At 34.2% G+C, this 26,889-nt stretch overlaps 2 protein-coding genes across 3 annotated transcripts; one reads left to right on the top strand and one right to left on the bottom strand.

Moving 5' to 3' along the window:
- Positions 1 to 498: 498 nt before the first annotated feature.
- tmed4 (transmembrane p24 trafficking protein 4) lies at positions 499 to 9,247 on the bottom strand. The gene is given in 5 exon segments (NM_001002134.2): positions 499 to 1,643; positions 4,223 to 4,369; positions 5,696 to 5,821; positions 6,775 to 6,875; positions 9,076 to 9,247. Coding segments are annotated over 5 exon segments (669 nt in total). The 5' UTR covers positions 9,221 to 9,247; the 3' UTR covers positions 499 to 1,493.
- A 524-nt stretch (positions 9,248 to 9,771) lies between these two features.
- fam50a (family with sequence similarity 50 member A) lies at positions 9,772 to 26,456 on the top strand. Of its 2 annotated transcripts, NM_001017636.1 has the most exon segments (13): positions 9,772 to 10,054; positions 11,562 to 11,646; positions 13,311 to 13,410; positions 13,682 to 13,833; positions 15,430 to 15,506; positions 16,298 to 16,364; positions 16,466 to 16,527; positions 16,673 to 16,749; positions 19,420 to 19,474; positions 19,721 to 19,769; positions 20,005 to 20,075; positions 22,902 to 23,012; positions 26,161 to 26,456. In NM_001017636.1, coding segments are annotated over 13 exon segments (1,026 nt in total). In that variant the 5' UTR covers positions 9,772 to 9,943; the 3' UTR covers positions 26,170 to 26,456.
- Positions 26,457 to 26,889: the final 433 nt, after the last annotated feature.

Consider the following 26,889-nt stretch of genomic DNA (forward strand, 5'->3'; position numbering starts at 1 on the left):
TTCGAGTCAGGTGATTGGCTGGGCCATTCTACAGCTTGATTTTCTTTCTCTGAAAGCGTTTGAGTTTCCTTGGCTGTGTTTAAGATCATTGTCTTGCTGAAATGTCCACCCTGGTTTAATTTTCATCTTCCTGATAATGTAGATGTTGGACTGAAGCAGCGAATATGAATTTACACTGAGGAAGGGCGGAGGGTTGCTGAAGAACTACTGAGAGATTTCAGCTGCTGTCTGGGCTTTCACTGCCTTTCCACACCTTTCTTTCTTCATGTATTCAATACATATTCATTGCGTCATTTTATTTTTATTACTCAAAACCTAATTTCTAAACCAGTTAGGTTTTTTTATTTGGATTTCATTGGTTGTTGCAAAAATACAGTGAAATTTTCAAGTCAACAGCACCTTTAGAAATATGTTTTCTGGGAAAAATGGTGAAGTGTACTTGTATATACTTATTTCTTCCACTGTATATGTATAATGTATTGAGTACCAAGTAAGTAGTGAAGTATGTGCATGCACAATGTGCACACATAAATAGTTTATTATTACAAAGCTCAAATGACACCCATCAATACAGAGCTGCATTAACATAGAAATAACCATCAACGTTTCACATTACATGGAGGATTTTGTCATAGTGTCATGCAAACCAGCAGTTTTATAAACAGTATTTGTAAGAAGCCAGTACAAAAAATTTCCAAAGATCCTATAAACGTCACAATCTCGAAAACAAAACAACCTTTTGATTAAATTGCAGACGTTCCTGCTCATCATATGTACCTATTGAAGTAATATTCGAAGTCAGGTCACTGAAAAATAAATAGATAACCAAACCAAACATCAAGAACAACATCAATTTTCTAAACCACAAAGAAAATCTCTAATGTATTGATAAACAACTAAAATCAAATCTTGTAAGTCAAAAACTAAGAAAATCTCGAAATTGTGGATAAACAGCTACAGTGTACGCTACAATCAATTAGCTTAAATCATTTCCCGTCAAAAACCTAAATTTCATCTCAACCTGAAACCAATCTGAGGGTGTTTTGATCCCAAAAAATGGCTAGAACATATAAACAAAGCCACAGATTCGTCAAAGTCCTCAATATATACATATTGAAAATAGTGAGAAATGATTAGCTGGCTTGATTCTTCACATTTATGGGTAATGCGACCGTTAGTCAACAGTAGTTTCCATGCACCCATAGTGATCGTCACTGAAAAGGTTTAACATTTGTATTATATCATACTACTTCATTATATGAACACTTGAACGACATTCGTGACATGAAGCATTTCTGATTATGTTTCTTTAATGATAAATAGGTATCATTAACTCTAAATGTACCTGCTCAAGCTGAAGTTAGACCGAACTGAATTAAAAAAAAAAAAAAAAATACTGAAATGAAGGAGTGAGAAGTTTTTCCATGCTTGAGAATCGAAACAGCGATAATGAATGTTACTTGGGTCATTGTCTTTGTTCTGTTGTCTGCTTTTCACACCAGCTTTTTGGCCTCAAAGAAGCTCTTGAGGTGCTTCATTTGCCAGATGCCGGTGATGATGAGGATGACGGTCTGAGCGATGGACCACCACAAAACACGCTGGTTCGTGCTCTCGCTCGTCATGCGGAAACGCTCCTCACGGTACTGTGGAAAAACAATCTTCTGTCAGCCCCTCCAGGATTTAGCCAAATCAAGTAAATGCCACAAAATTAAGAGGTTTTTAATTTCTGAACTCTGCAGATTCATTCATAGTTGATATAGGCTGCACATAGTGAATCCATTGCTATACTTCTTGTGCATTGAACATGTGGAGTCTTACTATTTATTTTCAAACATTTAATTCCACTTAAACAATTAAATCTGAAATAAAAATGATTTATTTATTACAGCTGATACATCAGGCTTTTAATGTGATACAGTTGAAATTATTATTATTATTAAACCCCCTTTTATTTATAATGATGTTTGACAGAGCAAAGAAATTTTCACAGTATGTCTGATAATATTTTTTCTTCTGGTGAAAGTCTTATTTGTTTAATTGTGGCTAGAATAAAAGCAGTTTTAAAAAATTTTAAATAAACATTTTGAGGTCAAAATTATTAGCCCCTTTAAGCTATTTTTTTCTCTGATAGTCAGCAGAACAAACCATCATTATACAATAACTTGCCTAATTACCCCAACCTGCCTAGTTAACCTACTTAACCAAGTTAAGCCTTTAAATGTCACTTTAAGCTGTATATAAGTGTTTAAAAAAAATCTAGTCAAACATTATTTACTGTCATCATGGCAAAGATTAAATAAATTAGTTATTAGATGTGCGTTATTAAAACTTATGTTTAGAAATGTGTTGAAAAAAATCTCCTTTAAACAAATTGGGGGAAAAAATTGACATGGGGGGCTAATTTTGACTTCAACTCTATATATATATATATATATATATATATATATATATATATATATATATATATATATATATATATATATATATATATATATATATATATATATAGTCCGTGTGAAATTAAAATGTAGGTTATTATTTTTTGTTTTTTGCTGGCGCACATTGTTATTTATTTAGGTGAGCAATAGGGTATATGACGATCTAGTGTGTTAGCCATACTGATAAACTTCAGGTTGATCTGTTATTGTGAATTTTTTTTCATTTTATACAAATCCTTTTACAGCATGGATGTTGTAATGTAATTAAAATACATTCAGTTAACAGACATTGGCATTCATTTAGTTGTTCAAGCGTAAAACAAGACAAAAAGCCGTTTACTTGCACGCGCCCATAAGAATTGGCAGGCTAGCGCAGAAGCTCCATTGAATATACTGGAGTAAAATAAATTCTCATATTATAAAGACATGGCGGTGTGAAAGTAGTTTAATGCAGTGCTTCTTGTACAATCGGAGACCCACTTAATATCGGATATCACTCAGCCAGTGGAGATCGCTGATTTTTAAAGAAAATTGACCTTAAATGCGCTGATTTTTGCATTACATACAGTTGAGCGGAAGCGCTTAACCCAGGTTACTGGCAAATTAAAAGTCCTATTAGCATGCTTCGGCATATACCCTATTAGTCCATGCAAGTGATTCCACTGAATGAAAATGTTTGTTGTGGTAATCTTTAATCAAATTCTGACCATTTGCGTGACCATTCTCTGTTTTTGGACTGGCAAATCTTCTCTGATGTAAGTTTGATGCTTCAGCCACTATATTCCGACCCACACCCCTCTTACTGTTAGTTTGCTATGAGGGACTGATGTGCAAAAAGAAAGCCCGGCCCCCTACTCAAAATTCATCAACACACTCAAATAAAAGTTTAAACAACTTTCAATTTACGCAGACTTTAAAAGAATAAACTGGGAAAAATAGCAGTTTAATTTAGTTGTTTACATGGCCGTGAATGTAAATCAATTATATTTTTACAACGCTACACAAAATTATATGCATTAAATGCATTAAATTAACTTGCGGCACTAATTCTTATAGTTATGTCTCCAAGGTATGCAGAAATCAGAAAATGATACTAGCTAAAAAATCTATTTCAAGTCATTGTCATCATGCTGTGGGCAGTTGTCTTGTCCCGAACCCGAGTTTCTTTATTCTGCTGAACACAAAAGATGATATTTTGAAGAAGCTTCTCAGAGAGGATGGGCTCAGAAACAGTAGACAATTGAACAAACTGTTTTAGGCGCTGTAATATATATTTAGAGAATTTCATATGTTTTTTGAGCTTGGATACATCTTTTTTTTTAGGAGATATCCTTAACAAAATAAAGAATTTTAGCATAACATGGCACTTTTAATTATTGAGCTAGTGTGCTGATGTATGTTAATCTGATTTAAGACGTCCTCAGTGTACCCAATGTTATCTGGAATTAGTTTACTCTGTTAGAGGGACGGTTCACCCAGGCATGAAAACCTACACATTTACTTTCCCTCAAGTGGTTTCAAACCTTCATGAGTTCCTTTATTCTGCTGAACATAAAGATGATATTTTTAAGAAAGCTGAAATCATCCACTGTAGGAAAAACATATACCATGGAAATCAATGGTTACAGCTTTCCAGCATTTTTCCAAATATCTTCTTTTGTGTTCAACAAAAAAAAGAAAGGAAGAAAGAAAGAAAGAAAGTGAAACTGGTTTGAAACAAGTAAAGTGTGAGTAAATGATGACATTATTGTCAGTTTTGAGTGAACTGTCCCTTTAAGACTCACCCGTTGGTAGTTCTGCTCTTTCTGGATCTGCTCCACCTGGTCCAGGAGCTGTCGGACCCTCAGCTGCAGCTCCGTCAGTTTGTCTTTGGCTGCGATCTCTGGGTAGTTGTTGGTGTGTTCACCAACCTGAATGTCCAAGTGGACTCTCTGAAAGCACAGGGTTTTAATTATACTCCATTAAAACTGAAATCTAAAAATCGCTATACTAATACCTGTGAGTAAATTCAACAACAATTACATTATTATCTGACCGATATTGCTAACATTCAGTTGAAGTCAGAAATATTATCCCTCCTGAATTATTCGCCCCCCTGTATGTATATGTTCCCCCAATTTCTGTTTAACATTGAGAAGATCGTTTAAACACATTTCTAAACATAATAGTTTTAATAACTCATTTATCTTTGTCATGATGAAGGTACGTAATATTTCACTGGATATTCTTCTATATATTTGTATTCAGCTTAAAGTGCTATTTATAGGCTTTAAAGGCTTAACTTGGGTTATTTATGTTAATTAGCCAAGTCATTTAAAAATAAAAAAATACTGCTTAACCCTTTAACTACCCCACCAAGAAAACAATTTTTGCATTGCATTTCTAAACTCCTAATGTTACTAGTTAACAAACTCAATTAATTGTTTTCATTGCATTCCATAATTTCGAAAACATCAGCCTTTAATAAAAGTACCGGAATTAATACATATTCTATAAAAAATCTGAAAATTTATTTAACAGCATAATCAAAATAAGACATTTTTGAACACTAAACCATCTTTGTTCATTGAAATAAGCCATAAAATATTTCAGATTTTCATTTAACATGCTTTTTGTTGTTGTTGTTTTTTTACAATAAAACCAAAATCTAGTGTAGTAGTGCAACAGGATTATTTTGTTTGATTTATTGATTTATTTATTTTTTTTGTAAACCAATAATGCTACGTGTGTAAACCATTATTTCAAACAGTCAAAATATGGTTTGTTTGGTTGAGCAGGGGCTAATAATTTTGACCTTAAAATGTTTTAAAAAAAATTAAAAACTGCTTTTATTCTAGCCGAAATAAAACACATAAGAATTTCTCCAGAAGAAAAAATATTATAGGAAATACTGTTTAAATTTCCTCGCTCTGTTTAAGATTATTTGGGAAATATTGGAAAAAAATCAATCACAAGAGGGCTAATCATTTTGACTTCAACTGTAATTCTTCATAGAACTAAACTGGAACTATTTGTAATAGTGAGTTTAAATGGACAGAAAACAGAACATGGAGGAATAACATAAAAATAATTAAGACTGTAACTGAAATAATATAACTCAAAGTGGTAAAATTACTCTGAACTTTTTTAATGATAAAACATTAACCTATTATGCTGCACCGTATTTGTCATATTTTATGTCTATATTTGAGATGCGAAATAAGCATTAAGACTTCTCTCTATATTCTTCTGCTCTGTCATGGTTTTTACAGTCGTACCAGTTTTCCACCTGCAAACAGTGCCATCTTGGTGGAGTTGGAGTGGAGGCAGATTTGATGCTCTCCTGGTGTGTGTGAGGTGAAGGTAAAACGACCATCAGAGCCGTACTGACGGGACAGGATAACCTGCAATAAAAACAAAGCAAAAACTACCTCAGGGTTCTTGCACATTTTTACTACTTAAACTCCATGACTTTTCCATGATTTTTCCAAGACTTTCAAGTAAATTTTCATGACCTAATGTTTCATGCAATGTCTACATACGCGAGGTAAAAGAAAAACAATGCCTGTTCAAATTTATTACAGCATATCGTAAAACACGCACAGCAATCTATTTAGTTTCAATTTATATTTAAATCTATGAAAACTGATTTAGATAATGCTTACACCGCACTAAAAATGTGAATCAGATTTATTGCCAGGTGTGTTCGCACATACGAGGAATTTGTTTTCGTGGCAGAGCTTCTACAGTGCAACAGAATTACAGAGACAGGACCAAAAAAACACAAATAATAAATATATGAAAACGCAGTAAGTAGTGAATGCAAATATACAAATAGACAAGTGTATGTAGAGCTTTATTACTATATACAATGTTATACGTGCAGCTGTTAAGTGCAAGTTGTCATGGAAAGTGTGTTGTTAAATAAGTGTATATGTGTATAAAAGTGGATGAGTGAGAGTATGTGATTGGCCAAGGACAGAAAAGAAGTAAATAACCTATATTCAAGTATACAGACATCTGTTTTTCATGACTTTTTCAAAACTTTGTAGGTTTTTCTGTTTTTCCAAAACTTTTCCAGGCCTGGAAAATGCCATGTCGAAATTCTTTGACTTTTCCAGGTTTTCCATGACCGTATGAACCCTGTACTTCAATATACTGGCAAATGTAGCTATTGTTACCAACAGGGTATCTTAATTCTGGGCCTAACATCTCAAAAACTCAATTGTAAGTCTAAAATTTTATCCATAATGGTCTAAAAAAGTCTTCAATTTGACATGGTGAAACCTGCAGAAACCCTGTACCAAGCAAACATGTATCATATCGTTTATGGACAGTGGAGTATAAAATAGGCTACCTTGGTTTCAGGATCTTTGATTTCCACATGCATGCCTAAACCTGGGGTGGATGGGAGAAAAGAGCCAGCCTGCTTGTCCCACAGTTGAGTTCTGTATCTCCCTAAACAAATCAAACACAACGTGGAATGTGAGTATTCCTTTAACAAACAGGATCAGATAATTTTTCATTAATTAATTTTCTTTTTGGCTTATTCTCCTAATTTATCTGGGGTTGCCACAGTGGAATGAACCGCCAACTTATCCAGCATATGTTTTACGCAGCAGATGCCCTTCCAGCTACAGCTCATTACTGGAAAACACCCATACATGCTCATTCACACACATGCAGTACGGCCAATTTAGCCTAACCAATTCACCTATACCGCATGTGCTTGGACTGTGGGGGAAACCCACGCCAACATGGGGAGAACATGCAAACTCCACACAGAAATGCCAACTGACCCAGCCAAGGCTCGAACCAGCGACTTTCTTGCTGTGAGGTGCCAGCACTACCTACTGCGCCACCCAGAATATTTTTAGCAATTATTAATATTTCAATATACAGTAATGATACTGGGGTGTAAAAATAATTGCACTTTTTAAATCTTAATTCTGATTTGTCTACCTATATTTCTGAGATTATGTCTTATTATTCTGACTTTTCTCTCCAAAATCTGAGAATAGAAGTACTGTAGGATATTAAGAAAACAAAGAGAAAAAAGTAAAAATTGCCTGAAAGTTTCTGAAGTCTTAGTTTTCTCGAAATTCATATTTTTTTTAATCTCAGAATTCTGAGATTAGATGCTGCAATTCTGACAATAATTCTTGTAATATTCAGTTTATATCTCACAACTGTAGAGAAAAGTCTTAGAATTCAAGCTTATATCTCACAATTCTTACTATATTTCGCACAAATGTTTTTTTTTTTTTGTCTATGCTAATTTTATCTCATAAGTCTGACAAAATTTATCTGAACTCCAAGTGCATATCTCACATATCTCATAGATGTATAGTTGAAGTCAGAATTATTAGCCCTCCTTCGATTTTTTTTTTCCCAAACAATGTTTAACAGAGCAAAGAAGCTTTCACAGTATGTCTGATAATATTTTTTCTTCTGGAGAAAGTCTTATTTCTTTCATTTCGGCAAGAATAAAAGCAGTTTAAATTTTTTATAAACTATTTAAGGACAATATTATTAGCCCTTTTTTTTCCGAGTCTACAGAACTACCAATCATTATACAATGACTTGCCTAATTTCCCTAACCTGCCTAGTTAGGGGAAAAAAAATTAAATTAAGGGGGGCTAATAATTGTGACTACAAATGTTTATATAACTGAGCTTAAAAATTTAAACTCAGAATTGCTATACACACACACACACACACACACACACACACACACACACACACACACACACACACACAYATATATATATATATATATATATATATATATATATATATATATATATATATATATATAGCAATTCTGAGTTTAAATTTTAAAGCTCAGTTTCTTTTCTCTGGAAACAATTTTATTCTGAATGTTTTCACAATTTATTCTTCCATTCTGTGACGAAATCAAGCCGCCGGATTATTGTCATACTTCAGGAAAAAAATACTGTAGTAATATATAGTAAATGCTATGGTGTCTTTAAACCATACGATAATAAAATGTATTATACTGTTTTAAAGCATTCACATCACAACTCTTTATTATTATTATTATTAGTTCTACTTTAATAAGCATGAACTGTTAAACTGAATCGTAGCATACTTTAGTTTTTATTCATTAAACTGTGGTATATTGTAGTATAACATAACTACTTGTGGAAAACTTAATCTGTTTATATTACTATATTAGTTATATTACCTTAACATCTAAATATATAACTACAACTGATTACGTTAATTCAAGCACTTTGGTACAGCCTATAATATTTAATATAGCATAAATAAATTACTATAGTATTATTTTTATCATGTGGGATAATAACTGTATTTTCTGATTACTATCAACAAACGATTTGGGTTGTGGCTACAGAAACTGATTGTACCTGTACGTCAGGTACCCCGAGCCGGATGCTGCACCTGCCACATCCTTGAACGCGCTGATCTACTGACAGACAGCCTCTTTATTTTGGCAGATATATGGCATAAACATACATACAAACCTCATATCTGATTTTACATCAACTGTCCTCATGCTTAGGCTGTTAAATGTGACGAACAGGGAATAATTCTACTAATAAATCCAGATGGATGAATCAGCTAACCGACAAAGCTAACCGATCACCGAGAGAAGATTTGACAATGGACGTACCGATAACCATGGTCTCGTCGGGTATTTCTTCTATAAAACATTTCTTTTCAGTCTCCCCGATGTGGAAATATAGGGCCTGGCTTGGAGAAAGCCACACAAATAAAAGCAAAAACCCGACACAGGACACCAACGTCTTCATCTCCATCCAAATCATCCCTCACTCAATCCAAGGCTGACAATCGATTTCAGAGTCACTCGATCCGGTTTTTGTGAATTAAAAGTCCGATCATGTTTAACAATGTAACACGATAACATATTTTAAGATTTATTTGGATGTACCAGAATAAGCCTGTATAATTATCGATGCATTTATAGGTAAAAATGTCAAAAGATTGGAAATATGTTGCATTTAATTGACATCAATACAATTAAAGAAAGAATAATTATTTTTAAATGTAGTATAGCTTTCCGTGTAAATAAATCTTCTGTATTTTCAGGACCAGTATGCAGTCTCACATGTTCCTTTAGCAATTATTATAAAAGAAAACATTTAGTCTATATATATATAGCAGAAGAGACTTGTTGTTTCAACACGTTTCTGAACATTTAACCGTAAGCTATTCTAAATTAATATATTTATTCAAATATTATCATTATTACAAATATTGTCATTATTCAAAGCGTATTATGCATCATAACTGTTATTCATCGGCTAACGATTTTAACATTTTTAGACAAACGTCTGGTGTAGACTTTTATTTTGGAATGCGGTGAACTCGCGCATCAACAGGAAGCACTACTGCGTATTACATCCACAACCGCTTGCTTCAGTCGAGAAGTTTCGCGTTTGTTTACTGACTGAACTCAAGGAGATACCCGCATTTTTGCGTTATTATTTATCTTCTGAGAGTCCCGTGAAAGAGCAGCAATGGCGCAGTATAAAGGAGCGGCCAGTGAAGCGGGGAGAGCGATGCAGCTCATGAAGAAGAGAGAAAGAGAGCGAGAACAGCTCGAGCAGCTCAAACAGAAGATCGCAGAGGCAAGAACAAACACAGCTGATAAACAAACACACACACACACACACACACACTGCTCATTCAGCATCAGCTGGCTAACGTTACACGCCCCTTATAAAGTACTGTATGTAACGTTAGTGAAATACATAAGATATAGGATTCTGCAAGATGCATTAGATCGTAAACAATCACAGAAACAGGGTTAACTATTCAATTCAATAATTGCTTTATTGGCAGGCAAACGTTACAAATATATTGCCAAAGCAGTTATAAAGTTTACATAAAAATACAGAAAAATACATATATAATAGAAACACAGTAAACGGTAGTAAATAAACAAACAAACAAAAAAAAAAAAACTGGGTAAGGTTTAACTATTTGTCGACTTTACAATAGCTTTATTCGTGTAATAAAAAAAATAAATGTATACACACACACACACACACACACACACACACACACACATATATATATATATATATATATATATATATATATATATATATATATATATATATATATATATATATATATATATGCTACAGCAAGAGACATGTATCTGTGTGAATCTGAATGTCAAAATGTGGGTAAAACAATACAGTACTCAACATTTAAAGTGGATCAAAGTGGATCTTTCATTGAAGTTGTCCTTAAACTATTGAAGAAGCTATTCTTGCCTTAGGACACTTTTATCAAACATTTTTGATCCACTTTAAATGTTGACTATTTCATTGTCATTCATCATAACAAAACAATATCATTGTCATTCACTAAAATATGGGAATTATTATTTATTAAAATAAGTGAAATTAATAAGTGATGATAAAAAATTGAGTTTAAATCATTAAGATCTTGCACTGTGACCCATAAATAAAGCCTTTTCAAATTCTAGCATTTTTTTAAAAGTTCTGTATACAATATGCATGTAATTTTCGATATAAATAAATTTTTGTAACTAAATTAGAGCTGCACAATAATGAAAAAATCTGACATTGCGATATTTTGTTTTTCTGCAATACATTTTGCGATATAAAAATGATTTCAATAATTAATTGAATAGCTCTATTTAGAAAGAATTCATTAATTTAGATTAAATTAAATTATTAAATTACAGGCAAACAATAAACAGACGGTGCTTTTTACTTATAAAAAAGTACAATCAAACCTAAAATCACATGGTCATCATTGTATAAATAATAAAAAAAATTAAATTATTTTATTTTTATCTTTTAATCTTTAGTTAATAATCTAATCCTGCGATGTGACTATTGCAGATACACGCATTGCGATATCGATGCTCAAATTATATGTTGTTAAGTCCTAAACTGAACGGCATTTTGGTTTGTGTCTTCTTTATAAATATAGTACAAATTTTTCATTTTTACCCTCTTCAAGGGCTGATCTTTCAGCATTGCACACTGTAATGATTGTTGACTTTTTTGTAATCAATTTCATTATAAAGTGTTATTACAAAGTTTGTTAGGTCTTCACATGCAGTTCTAAACACCTTATATATACTCTTTTTCGCAGGACAACATGGTGAAATCCAACATTGATAAAAAGTTCTCGGCTCACTATGACGCTGTGGAGCAAGAGCTAAAGTCCAGCACTGTTGGTAAGGCAATATTAAAATGATTTGACAGTACAGCATTCAGACTTAATCCTTTAGCGGTGTTTTTCTGAGTGAGGCCGCTTGTGGTGTAATAAGTTCTTCAATATTTTAATTAAAGTTACTTAACATAAAATATACTTTTTACCATACACAAATTCAACAATTTTGTATAAATCATTTCAAAAAAGCAGTCGTATATTTTGTATAACAAAAGAAGATGAACATCGTTTGTCAAGACAATTGCATATACTCAATGACTTTTTTTTTTATAAATAAGTTGGTGTTTTTATCCGTATATTGATTACATTTGAAGCAAAACTAAAAGGCCCCATTTGACTCTAATTTAAGGAATTAAGAATTACATTCTTATAAATAAATAATGTTTTGTCCATGCATTGAGATTTTATGTAGATTTTTAGTAATCAAGTAATTCAATTGCTTATTGAGTAATTAAGTTACCTCTCAGACAAAGTAATTTAAACAACTTTTAATGACGTAATTAGTAATAAATAAGTTGATATTTTACTGGTATATTGTTCATATTTTAAGCAAAACTAAAAGGTCCCGTTTGACTCAAATTTAAATTGTAATTAAGAATGTTTTTTGATGTCTATGCATTGAGATTTAATGTGAATTTTTAGTATTAAGTCAAGTAATTAAGTTACTTTTCAGACAAAGTATTAAGTAAATGTAATAGTAATGATTTAGTTAGTAATAAGCTACTTTTTAGAAGTAACTTACTCAACACTGCTTGTAGTCTAGAGCAGAAATGTCCAAACTAAGGCCCGTGGGCCAAAGTTGGCCCATGGCAACCTTTGATTTGGCCCACCATCACTGTATAATTACAATTACTGAAAAAATGTATGCATAAAAACACAATTAATTAATTTATATTAACTAAATCTAATCAACTTCTGGCACTTGCTTATAGTTTTCAGGTAGTTTGCAGGTCGGTTATTTAAAGCATTTTAGAAATGTTGTCAAAATTCTTCTGGATTGAGTTTTGGAGCACTGGCTGTTAGACTCCTTGTGCAGACAATAATCTCCCATTATATTTGCAATTAATGACACAAAATAATGTTTTTTTTTTTAAATATAAATTGATATTTCAAACTGACATGCTACAGAAAAAATAAAGAAGTGACCCACTTTAAACCATTTTTTGGTGAAAATATTAGTGTCTTAAGACTTTTTCACAGTGCTGTACATGTAATTTTAGCCCCCACCTCAGCTGAGCTACATAAAAACAAAACTAAATGAAAATAAATGTTCAATAACATTTTTTTCCACTGTAATACCTTTATTATAAAATGTAAAAAGTTCAATAAAAAGTAGTTATTATAAAGCCATGTTTATTTTTAAATATTGAATAATTGAGGAAATCACCAATGGCAACTGTAATACAGTTTGGTATATTTACCTTCGGCCCACCACCCTCATTCAAGGACGGTTTTTGGCCCTTCATAACAAAAAGTTTGGGCACCCCTGGTCTAGAGTGTGTATAGCTTGACTTCTAGTTTCAGAAAACTGAGAAAGGCTTTATTTTTGTTACATGTATCATCAAACTTTTTGGCAACCCTCAGGCAGAAGTATTGTGTTTAATCATGTCAGCTTCGTTTGTGTAATAAAGTCACTTTGTGAGTGATGAATTTTGGTGCTGTTGGCAGGTCTGGTGACTCTGAATGACATGAAGGCGAAGCAGGAAGCTCTGGTGAAAGAACGAGAGAAACAGCTTGCCAAGAAAGAGCAGTCCAAGGAGTTGCAGCTGTAATCTATTCACTTATTCTTTTTCATCCGATTAATTTGCTCTCTATTATTTAGATTTAAGCTTTTTCTTTCCTAAATACAATTTTAAATGGTTTATACACTGTACATATATATACACACTGTATATTCTATGAGAGTTTATGGAAAAAATAAATAATTAGAAATAAGAAAACAAGGAAAAGCCTGCGTTCTGCTTTTCCTTGTTTTGTTTTACCCGTAAAATCTGTTTGAGGTTTGCTTTCAAAGCTTCAATTTTGGTCTGTTCTCATAGGAAACTGGAGAAACAGAAAGAGAAGAAAAGAAAGGAAGAGCAGAAAAGGAAGATTGCCAGTTTATCCTTCAATCCAGATGAAGGAGAGGATGAAGAGGAGGAGGAGGAAGAGGAGGAGGAGGAGGAGGAGGATGAAATTGAGGAGGAGATATGTACGGGATTTTACTTTGCAGTTTTCCACAGAAACAATCTTCTTTATGATTGTCACTCTTTATAGTTATTTTTAGTAAGAATTAAATTAGAGTGGAGTACCTTGCTTTAGGCAATTTAGTTTCTACCCATACATTTAATAAGAATTGAAAAAGAAATATATAAATATTTTTTATTATTATTATATATTTGATTATTAAATGTGTTATTATTTAAAAATAACAATAGTTTTTTTACATTAATTAATTATATTTTTATATACAGTGCTCAGCATATATAAGTACATCCCTCACGAATCTATCTTTTAAATTAAAATTTTTAATAGGAAGCTATACAATATTATATTTGTGTATATACATTAGATTAGTCAGTACTGAAGCCAAATCTGGCGCTTATCTAACAAAATAACTTAAATATAAAAATAGAAAAATATTAAATACAAATTTAAAAAAGTGGAAAAAATCAAGACAAGCAAAAAAAAAAAAAGGAAAAATTTTGTAGTATATTTGTAGGTTGTACATTTTTGTTGCGATATTTTGCTTGAATTTATTTGTATTATATTTCAGTTTCTAAATATGTTTGGTGACTGAAATATTATTTAAATAAATATATCTGTTTAATAAATCTGTTTTGTTTAAGTGACCCAAAAAACATGGCCTATATTTACTGAGAAATGGATACAAATATTCGTTTTCAAAATGGGATATTCTCAGTTATGCTGAGCACTGTATATATACTCACATACAGTTGTCACAATTATTAGCCCCTTTGAATTTTTTTTTTCTTTTTTAAAAATATTTCTCAAATGATGTTTAACAGCAAGGAAATTTTCACAGTATGTCTGATAATATTTTTTCTTCTGGAGAATATCAATTTTAAGGTCAAAAGTATTAGCCCCTTTGAGCTATAATTTTTTTCGATAGTCTACAGAACAAATCATCGTTATACACTGACTTACCTAATTAACCTAACCTGCCTAGTTAACCTAATTAACCTAGTTAAGCCTTTAAATGTCACTTTAGCTCAATAGAAGTGTCTAGAAAAATATTATTGACTGTCATATATAATTTTAAATTAATTAATTTTTTTTAAACCCACAAGTGATGTTTAACAAACTGAGGAAGAATTAGTTTCTTTTCACAGTATTTCTTATTATATTTATCTTCTGGTAAAAGTCTTATTTAGTTTAGTTTGCCTATAATTTAAAAAATGTAAAAACTGCTGAGGTCATTATTGTTAGCTCTCTTAACAATGTTTTTTTTTATTAGCTACCGTACAAACCACTGTTGTCCAGTGACTTGTCAAATTAACCTAACTTGGATAGTTCACACTTTAAACTGAATACTGGTATCTTGCTAAATATCTAGTAAAATAAAATGTACTGTTGTCATCATAGCAAAGACAAAGAAATAAGTTATTAGAATTAAACAGCACTTGGGAAATATTTTTTAAATAATTCAAATTTCACATCATTTTAATAATTTAGTTTTCACCTCTGTGTGTGTTTGTGTGTATTTATATCTGGATATATGTAAATTAATTATACAATATTTATGTATAATGTTTTATTTTGTATTCTTGTAAATTGACTTGTCCAGGCCTTCCTGTAAAAAAGAAAAAACTAGGAAAGAACCCAGACGTGGACACCAGTTTCCTGCCGGACAGAGACAGAGAAGTAAATAACCCACACATGTATACATTGTTCATATACTTAACATATGCAAACCTAATTAATATGGTAATAGCTAAAAGCTTGCTTCTGCATTCACTGTCAAAGAAGGTGGTCGGATTTTCCCAAATGGCAGGATGCAATTTTACACAGCTGTTTGTTTTCATTGAGCTGTCTCTGAGCTATGCATTAAAACAAATATGCAATATTTAAAGAGATGTCAGTCAGCAGCACTCATTGAAACATCAGCCTGTGATGTTGATCAGCTGTCACATAAAACATGGTCTTGTTAGCGAGTGATTGTTTGCGCTCATTTCCAAATAGCTTCCAGTAAGGAGTGTTGAAAATGAGTTGCTGTATGCCTCTAAAAATCCTGAAGGTTTTGTTTGCTATGTTTGCATTGTGCATATTTGATCGTTTTATGTCAAAATGTCTGTCAGCAGTATTATTGAAAAGCTTAGGAAGCATGCACTGGATATTTAAAGGGATATTTCACCCAAAAATGAACATCATATACTCTCCCTTCATGTGTCACTCAACTCTTTGAGTTTCTTCTGTTTAACACGAAAGAACATATTTTGAAAAACGTTGGAAACATATATATAGTATTTGTTTTTCATACTATAGATGTCAATGTTAACGGTTTCCAACATTCTTCAAATTATCTTCTTTTGTGTTCAATAGAAGAAAGGTTTGGAACAGCTTTATTCAGTTTAAGTTGTTGTGAAAATCATTTTTTAGGGGCTAATCTTTCACTTTAAGAGCTTTTAAACAAGTGTCTTGTATGTGTGTTTCAGGAAGAGGAAAATCGTTTAAGAGAAGAACTCAGGCAGGAGTGGGAAAGAAAACAAGAGAAGATCAAAAGTAAGATCTAAAAATCTTAGAAATGTTCATGCAACCACCTCCAAGTATTGAGTGTTTGTTTCTTGATCTTTGATAAACCTGTTCTCTCTATTTTATTTAAGGTGAAGAAATTGAAATCACTTTCAGCTACTGGGATGGCTCAGGGCATCGGAAAACTGTCAAGGTACACGGCAGGTTATTAGAGTGTCCTAATTAAAGAAATGCCGCACCCAAAATGCCATATTGTTGCCATTACACTGCATGTGCAAATAAGTCAGATGGGTTCTAGTGTATGTTCTGAATTGTAAAAATGTTCTTTGCTCACGTAGATGAAGAAAGGCAACACAATCCAGCAGTTTCTCCAAAGGGCCCTGGAAGTTTTGAGAAAAGACTTCAGTGAGCTTAGGTAAACACTTATATTGTCACTTACCATTGAGACATTAATAGTTATGGCCCATTTCTACAGAGTGGTGTGGTACGGGTCGGTATAGGTCACCTTTATCTGCCTTGCATATCCTCTGCCAAATGGTGTGGTGTACGACAGAAAGTTTTAGTCGACATCATTCTCACTCGAGGAAATGTCTACAGTAAAGCTGTGTGAGTCATTCACATATCATATGAGAAGCACTTCTCACAAAACAGATCCCTTTACTTGTGTAAAATGCTCATTACTAACCTTTCTATGAACAGGATTTGATTATAACTGCAGATCAATAATTGTGCAAAATAGCCTACTTTAATGTCTGCATTAATATAAAATAAATAAATAAATGCAACATGTATGAACACACAGAGCCTTACGGTCTCCAATATGTTACCAATTACAGAAAACCTGCGCACAGCATACATTTAGTCCTTGTTTGGGTTCAAAACAACACGCAATATAGCCCAGTCAGTGCAAACCTCCCATCTGTGTCTTTAATCTTCACCAGCTCATGTAGCCTCTGTTAGAGAGTAATTCCGTCATTCCCGAGGTCATAATAGTCCAAAATGTGATGATGATGATGATAATAGTTGAACATGGCAGTTTGTTTTAGGTTGCTGAGAGAATGATTTGCTCCTTTGTTTTTTCACGCTTCACTCTCGTGTTTGTCGGGGCTTTCGTGGGGTCTTAAAAAGTCTGAAATTTCAAAAACCAAATTTTAGACCATAAAAAGTCTTAAATCCGCTAAAACATTGTGTTGTAGGTCTTAAATAATTTTAAAGAACTCGTTATTTTTCTATGTCCATCTAAAACTATATGCAGTTGGGCCAACACTCATTCAACCACTAACAATATGTTTTTAATAAAAGTTTTATTAAACATTTATTTTTTAACTCTATTCGATAATTAATATGGTTAAATTATCTTCCTTACAATATCATGTGACGGTAATGTTTTTTAAGGTTTTACCTTGGCCATTAAAAACATCTTTAGCCTTGTGCAAGTCTGAAATTTTTCTCATTATGGTCTTAAAATGCTCTTAAAAAGTCTTAAATTTGACTTGATAAATCCTGTAAAAACCCTGGTTTATCTGTTTATGAAAGGATTGAATGTCAGAAGCACTTCAGTAATCAAGTGCACGTTATTATCATCAGCTCGAGAAGATTTTCATATATAATCATGCAGCGAGCGCACACAAGCTTTCTGGAGACAGTGAAACCGCTCACGATTTTAGGCGGCCTCGTAAAACAACAACAGGGCCCAGCTGGTTTTTTTCTTCTTGGCTTAGTGGCTGTTCATCAAGACGATAACAAGGTTTGTTTGAGCTTGGGTCAATATGGCTTGTTATAATATGGATATATTATTATGATTTAATGTCTCGGCTGTGCATTTAATTTTTGTTTTCATTCTCCTGGCTTGTGTACACGCTAGTGATGCTTCTCTGTAAACCAATAGCGTTCAGCTGCACGACTAGCTCCGCCTTTGGTACCTTTTGTTGTTCTAGGTACTCTTTGCAAAGGGTACCCAAAAAGTGGTAAGATAGGGTTCACTTTTAGGTTCATTTTGACAGTGGAAATGGCCATAAAAGCGTATCAACCTCAAGTACCACTCAGTGGAAACGGAACATTAGTGAAGTTTAGGTATTTTGACACTGCACTTAACCACCTTAACTTCATTCTAGGTCAGGGGTGTCAAACTCAATTCCTGGAGGGCCGAAGCCCTGCACAGTTTAGTTCCAACCCTGCTCCAACACACTTACCTGTAGGTTTCAAACAAGCCTGAAGGACTTAATTAGTTTGATCAGGTGTGTTTAATTAGGGTTGGAACTAAACTGTGCAGAGCTGCGGCCCTTTTGGAACTGAGTTCTGAGGAACTGAGACACCTGTGTTCTAGGTCATGGTAAATCAACATTTCACATTTACACATCCAGAAACATGCAGCAGATTTTACACTGGATGCAGGATTCCTTTTATTTATTTATTCATTTTCCTTTCTTGTTAATTCCTTTATTAATCTGGGGCCCCCTCAGCAGAATGAACCACCAACTTATCCAGCGTATGTTTTATGCAGCAGATGTCCTTCCAGCTGTAACCCATCACTGAGAAACACCCATACACTCTCATTCACACTCACACGCTACGGACAATTTAGCTTAGCCAATTCACTTATAGCGAATGTCTTTAGACTTGTGAGGGTAAGCGGAGGAAATCCACGTGAACAAAGGGAGAACATGCAAATTCCACACAGAAATGCCAACTGACCCAGCCAAGGCTTGGATCAGTGACCTTCTTGCTGTTAGGCGATATTGCTACCCACAGCGCCACCACGCTGCCCCGGATTCCTTTTAGTCATCAAAAAAAAAAAAAAAAGTAAAAATACCTGCTGTTTGGAATTACTTACATGACTCCAAGGTCCAGTTCTGAGGATCGCATGGATTTGGTTTGTGACAATTTCCTCTAAGAACCACTATTATAATCTAAATCATCTGCCTAGTGCTAAATATGTGATCTTGTCAGGAGATGATTAATGAGAGTTGGCTGACCTGTGACTAGTCGTGATGTTTTAACTCATCAGAGTATGCATGGAGAAAATCAAGGCACTTGTGTTTTGGATGCTTTTGTGCTGATGTCATTGCATGTTTGTGTCCTTCAGATCAGCAGGAGTGGAGCATCTAATGTACATTAAAGAGGATTTGATTATCCCACATGTAAGTAAAGTTTCCTATAAAATAAAAAAGTGTGTGTGTGTATCTCTCTCTCTCGCTCTCTCTTTCTCTTTATTCTTTAAAGGATCTAAACAAGTACTTTTTAATATATTAGTGTGTTAACCTATGTTAATATAATATGTTATGTAAATAAGGCCCAATCCCATTAGTTCATTTATTTATCCAATAAGAGTTGATTTTGCCCATAAAACACATCTCTTGATGATAGAAACCCTGCTTTTCTTCCAGCACCACAGCTTCTATGATTTTATTGTGACAAAGGCACGAGGAAAAAGTGGTAAGTTCCCACATTCTTCACTACCTTTGGTTTAACAGGCTCATATGTGGCTTCTGACTTTGAATATTTTAAATATACTCCTAATTAATATAATTATACTTAGTATATTTATATTAATTATACCTGATTTTAAATATACTCCTGATTTTAAAGATACTCCTGATTAATTACTATATTATTTAACTGCATCTCTGTTATTAATGTTAAGAGTTGAGATCTTCTTCTTCCTCTTTAGGTCCCCTTTTCAATTTCGATGTGCACGATGACATTCGGCTGGTGAATGACGCCACTGTTGAGAAAGATGAGGTAGGAGGATTTTTTAGCCATATCTGAATCAGAATTAAAGTAAAAAAATTTGCAAATACGCTGTTAAGGCAATTTTACCTAGAACGTCGAAGTGAGTGTACAATGAGCTCATGATATTAAATCAAAATTTCTACTTCACCCAAAAATCAAACTCACTATTTACTCATTCTCAAGTGGTTCCAAACATTTGAGTTTCTTTCTTCTGTTGAACAAAAAAGAAGATATTTTGAAGAAAGCTGAAAACCTGTAACCATTGACTCCCATTGTATGAAAAATTAATGATTCCAGCTTTCTTCAAAATATCTTCAAACTGATGAAAGAAACTCAAACAGGTTTGTAACGAGTAAAGAAAGAGTAAATGATGACCGAAGTTTCTTTTTCAGGCAAACTTTCCTTTTAAGCATGATTGATAGCTTGTGTTTCTGGTTTAGTTCCAAGTTTGTGTCAGTTTTCTGTACGAGGTAAAAGCCAATTGGAGAAAAGACTAAACAAAACAAAACAAGATGCCTACACAAGGAAGAAAGGACGGGATCAGGATGTTTGCTGCCAAAAAGTGTACTGTTTTGATCAGCACCATCTCTCATCGATTCTAGAAGTTGCTGTAGGCGATTTGGCTGTTTTGTGTTCGTTTTGAAAGTACTCCTTTGTATGTGATGTTAGAGGTCAGGCAAGTGTAACATAAGATGCATTTCTGGTTGAACAAATGAACAAAGTTTAGTAGAAATTAAATGTAAAAATCTGTTACCTAAATTGCCTTACTATACTACCTGACAAATATCTTGTTGTCAACCCCAGTTGTAAGGGCAACAAATAATAACTTGACTTCCACTTGATCATTTGCATAAGTGGCAGAAGGTAGATTTTCTGATGAATCATCTGTTAAACTGCATCCCAATCATCAAAAGTACTGCAGAAGACCAATTGAAAAGATGAAAGAGGAGGAGTTAAAGATGAATACAAAGAATCTTGATGAACTCTGGGAGTCCTGCAAGAACGCTTTCTTTGCCATTCCAGATGACTTTATTAATAAGTTATTTGAGTCATTGCAGAGATGTATGGATGCAGTCCTCCATGCTCATGGGAGTCATACACAATATTCATTCTTTTTCCACTGCAGCATGACTTTATATTCTGTTCTGCTCATTATTTCTGTTAAGTGACAAGACTTTTGTCTGAGCTAAGTCAGTCCTTACTGTCCTAATAAATAATTGAAAATCAAGGCATGATCATATTTTATTTTGGTAAAATAAGTATAATCTAGAGGCCTTTGCCTTTCATATAAGCCACTTCTGATACCAAATGATCAATTAAAAGTCAATTATTATTTCCTCTTCCTAAAACTTGGATAGGCAACAAGACTTTTGTCATGTTGTGTATGTTACTACACTGATTTGCAAGTGTTTTCTTTTTATTTACGGCTGTGAACTGCATTATGGGATGTTAATCTCTGCTTCTGCTGACTTTTGAAGTTAAAAATTCAACTCTACAGTTTAACAAAGTGACTTTTATTGATATTTTAGTAGTTTGATATAATATATAGGGAAATAAGTCTGTAAAATAACAGATAATCTTCTGGCAATTTACTACAAGGGTTTTGTATCATAATATAAAACACCAGCCCAGACAATATATCACTTTAAACCAGAGATGCCCAAACTAGGGCCTACGGGTAACGTTTGGTTTGGCCAGCCATCTCATCTGAGAAGAGAGTAAGAACGATGGGGATGGTTTCAATATTGTCAGTTCAAATTTAATGTAACCCTTTGGTTGTTTTATTGTTTATAGCTAACTGAAAATGAATGTTTCAATTAAATGGTGTGTCTATTCAGGTTTTGTTTAAATATACATATTGTCACCCAAGAATGTAGAGACATTTTGGTGAGCAAGTCAAGACAAAGGCAGATTCTGCTGGACTAGAGTATTCAGCATTAAACTCCACTGTTTTATGAATGTAATTGTTTTTTGTTTTTTTTGTGCATTAAGTTTTTACTTTAAAAGTTAAACTGCATTAGATAATATGATTTAAAGTAATCTTTTCTATTTATTTTGAAATATCCTGAAATAAATTAGGAAATTACCCATGGCAACTTTAATGTAGTATAGTATATTGGTATATTTTCCTTCGACCCTCAGCTCTTAATGATATTTGGTTTTTGGCCCTTCATATGAAAAAGTTTGGGCACCACTGCTTTAAACTATTAAAAATGCTAATAAAAGTCACTTTTTCGAATGTTTCTAGGTTAAAAGTTGTCGGAAGAAAAATCAAGGTCTCATAATTCAATTCAAAAGCATGAATAAATGGGGAAAATAAACAAATGAATCTGCTAATATTTTTTTACAGTGTATATACAGTGAGCAGCTCCGAATTCCCGGGATTACACTTCAGTTTTTGTGTTTTTTGTTGTTGTTGTTGTTGACTCTACTTTGGTTCTTTTGAATGTTTTTATTTTCTCATCAGTTAATCTTAATTTGATAAATACTGTTATTGCATAACTTTAGTGTAATCTGTCTTCCCATAATAATGGGGGTTTAGTTGTTGTGTGAACAACAAGGAAATATGGAAATTTACTGCAAATTTAGAAATATTTGTTCTGTGTATTTAACAATAGTTTCAGGCAACCACAGCTGAAATTGTATTTATTATTTTTTCCATGTTGTCTTCAGAAACTTGAGAATATGTGTATATATATGTATGTGTGTGCGTGTGTGTGTATGTATATGTATGTATATATATATATATATATATATATATATATTATATATAAATATATAATACAGGGTTTGTCAGTATATTTGCTCATTGAACGCTTCTCTCCCTTCTTTAAGTCTCATGCAGGAAAAGTGGTCCTGAGGAGCTGGTATGAGAAAAACAAACACATCTTCCCGGCCAGCCGATGGGAACCTTACGATCCCGAAAAGAAATGGGATAAATACACAGTAAGTATAAGCAGACGGTCACTATATTTTCTGAACGTCTCCACTCTGAAATTGATGTTATGCCTGATTTGAATAAAAGAGTCCAAAACATGATCCTAACCCGAAACACCAAACATATGTTTCAGCACCAGCCAAAACAAAAAACACACACGATTTTCCATAGTGAACAGGATGTCGGCAGAGTTCAAACAAAGTCACATCTGAGCATTTACTTTTGATGTCAAACAAAATCTGAGCTTTGAAATTGTGCAGATTTTCTAGGAATTTCCAAAAAGAAATGTGCTTTTAGTTTGATGTAACTGATTGCTTTTGTCATTTATTTCAAGTGACACATGAGCCAATCGTCTTTTCTTGACTACTACCTTAAGTGCCGAATGAGAATGAACGAACGTAACAAAGTATGTTGAAAGAAACACTATATCTTCAGGGAAATATGGCAGATGAAAGAGGCTCTGTGTGCTTCAAATATATAATCGTGTTGTGGTCTGACATGGCCATTTAACCAAAACCAAAAATGGCGGTTTTCCAGGACAAGCTAAAAATGTTTTCGGGGAGATGAAATCAAGATGTCGGCAGACTACAAAGAAATCTCAGTTGTTTATTCCTAGTGTGTTTACGAATTTCAGTGTTTCCCCTTAGGTTTACAGTTTTAGGGGGGAATAAAAGTAAAATAAAAGTATTTAATGCCCTGTTCATGGCTGAGAAGTCCCTCTCACAGTTTACACTGCTGACTGGGACCGTCAGGGCAATAGCAGCTACTTTAAAACTAAAATAGAAAATAATAATTTTAAAAACAAGAAAGTTGGCCAGTTTGTCTCATTGCGCTATTAATATACTCTACCAGTTGCCACAGCAATATCACCCTGCAGCCTAAAACTGGTTACTCACAAAAGCTAAGCAGGGCAGAGCCTGGTCAGTACCTGGATGGGAGACCACATGGGAAAACTAGGTTGCTGTTGAAAGTGGTGTTAGAGAGGCCAGCAGGGGGCGCTCAACTTGTGGTCTGTGTAAGTCCTAATGCCCTAGTAAAGTGAAGGGGACACTATACTGTCAGTAAGCACCGTCTTTTGGATGAGATGTTAAACCGAGGTCCTGACTCTCTGTGGTCATTAAAACTCAGTACTTCTGGAAAAGGTTAGGGGTGTAACCCCAGTGTCCCGGCCTAATTTCCTACATTGGCCCGTATCGGCGTCCCAATCATCCCCATCCACTGAATTGGCTCTATCACTGTCCGTCCACTCCATCTGTGGCTGGTGTGTAGTGAGCACACTGTCGCAGTTGTCCTGTGGCTGCCTTCACATCATCCAAGTGGATGCTGCACACTGGTGGGGGTGTGGAGACTGGAGAGACCCCCCTCATGATTGTGAAGTGCTTTGGGTGTATGGCCATACACAATAAATGCACTATATAAATACACATTGCTTGCTTGCTTACTTACATTAATATTAGTGTACTTAAGGTCAAGTATAAAGTATACTTTTATTAAGTATAATTAAAAAAATGTAAGCATACTTCTTTTTTCTTAAGGGTGTATTTACTGACTTGCTTACCAAGATCAGACTTGTTCTGCCAGGGGGGATATTACCGCTCTGACAGCCAAGTTGAGTCAAAGCCTCTCATCCAGTGTAGTGATAGGGAGTAGAGATCTGTGCAGGACTGAAATTTCAATCCTGCTCCAACCAGGTTTTATACCGCACCTGACCGTTCCCACCTTATATTCAGTCTTTGTTCACCCGCTACCCACCCCGACCATTCCCGCTAAATCCGTTTTTCAAAATGTCACGTTAAAATTGGGCACTACCAAAAGAGAAACATAACAGATACAAATGTCGGTTGTACAAGTAGTATAGGCTAAATGGCAGTTTTGTTTGCCCCTTTGTGATGAGGCATGACTGCAGAGTGACATGCGGTTAGGTTTGTGGTTGGTAAGGCACAAGAGGCTGAGACTTTTTCAAAGTCAGATTTACAAACAAATCCTTTCAATATACTAATTGGTCTATACCAATTGCTAACTACCAATTGTGTTTCATATATCATATCAGCATTCTTTCTATACATGTAGCAGGTTCATATTGGGCCACAGAAGTTAAATAGGCCTCCCTAAAACACCCAGCTGGATGGTACAGAGTCCAGTCAGCCAAGCAACACACAGCACCACGGCGGATGCATTTTTTTTTCTCCTGAAATTTAGTACCGTGCCGCAAGAAAACTAGTTGGGTCCCACAGGAGTGCAGACCTCTGATGTGAAGTTCCGATCATTTTATTGGCTCGGACCTTTGAGTCTCGTTCATTGAGATTAACAAATGTCATTTCGTTCAATTTGCCAAAATATTCTAAAGATGTTACGAGTTGCTTCTAAACTCATCTATAACTACACCAAACATTGAACAAATCATAACTAGAATGCTTTAAGAGAGAAAATTATTTACCTGGTCTTTTGACAATGATTATGTCAGCTCACCTCTTCTGATGGGTGTTCAAATTTGAGTGGTTCGTTCACGTCACACTGACAGTCCCATATTAGCATAACCAATGCACACAGTCTAAACCGGAAGGAACCATGATTAGTTCACCTTTTAAGTCTTCTGGTTTTTGAGTCGCACGTTCATCACGTGACTGCATGTAAAGAGAGATTACTCAAACCGAGGACTCAAGAAATGAACAGATCAAATCACTTTCCGGCTCTAAATGCATATGACTGGCTTCTGTCTTTCCCTTGATGAACGAAACTAACGAAAATGAACTAATCTTCTCCTCCACCTGCACAAATGTGCGCGTGCGCAAATGAACGAACCACTCGAATCATTCTCGAATCATTCATTCAAAATGAGTCGCCTCTCAGATGTGGCGCACACTCCCATCCCTATATAGTAGAGAGTGGCTGTGAACTCCATGCACTGTGCGAGATTCAGAGAGCAGAAATTTGTAAACTCGCGACTATGTAGTGACATCATTTTTATGATTTGTGTAATTAAGATATTACATACATCTAATTAGCTTGTTTATTTAAAGAAGTTGCAATATGGCTCTGTATAGAAAATAAAATTAACTTGAATTCAAGGGGGGTGGAAAAAGCCATTGGGAGAGTGGGGCGCCCCCCAATATAATGGTAGGGGAAACACTGAATTTCTTTTCGTTGCTTTTTCAGATTCGGTGAGATGCCGCATCGATGAAACCTGCAGAGCTTCGATGGATTCATTGACCTTGGGCAGCAGAACACTTCTTCATGTGTAGCATTTTAGACCATCAGTTACTCTTTTCACCCGCATTTTCATTGTATATAGGAGAAGATGAGGCATAAACTGATTGTGAATTGAGTTTTTTGTCATACACTTGTTGTTTGGTATAAACAACTAGGTCTTTTGTTTTTACGCAACTGATATTGACCTTCTCCGTTGTATTTAATGAAGTGTTTCATTCCTCTATTAAAAAAAATCAATTCGTCACTCTTGTAAATCGTTTCATGTTGATTCCATCGGCCGCTTTTGAAGATTGTTGTTGTCTACATTTTATGAAAGATTTGTAGGTTCCCGGAGAGAAACCACTCCTGTCGAAAATTAAATGGAAAGCTCAATAGTCACGTAAAACCGCAGGCTATCAATCTCTCATGGCGCATTTCATGGAACTGTATTTACGCCAATCTTATTTTCACAGATGCAGAATGTTGCTTTTGGCTATTGGTCCTGCAGGACTGATTTTGTGGTTTGAGTTATTATGGGTCGTTCATCAGTTTACATGGTCAGGGTAAAGCCGGAAGAGCAGCTTCAAAGCAGTAAATCAGGTTTAGGCATACCTGGCGGTTGAGGAACGTTGACAGCCTCTACATTTTCCCCCCAGGCCACCACTCCCTCTGCTGCTCTTATTTTCACTTCCAAAC

The sequence above is a fragment of the Danio rerio genome, chromosome 23 (genome assembly GCF_049306965.1).
Source record: "Danio rerio strain Tuebingen ecotype United States chromosome 23, GRCz12tu, whole genome shotgun sequence".
NCBI lineage: Eukaryota > Metazoa > Chordata > Actinopteri > Cypriniformes > Danionidae > Danio > Danio rerio.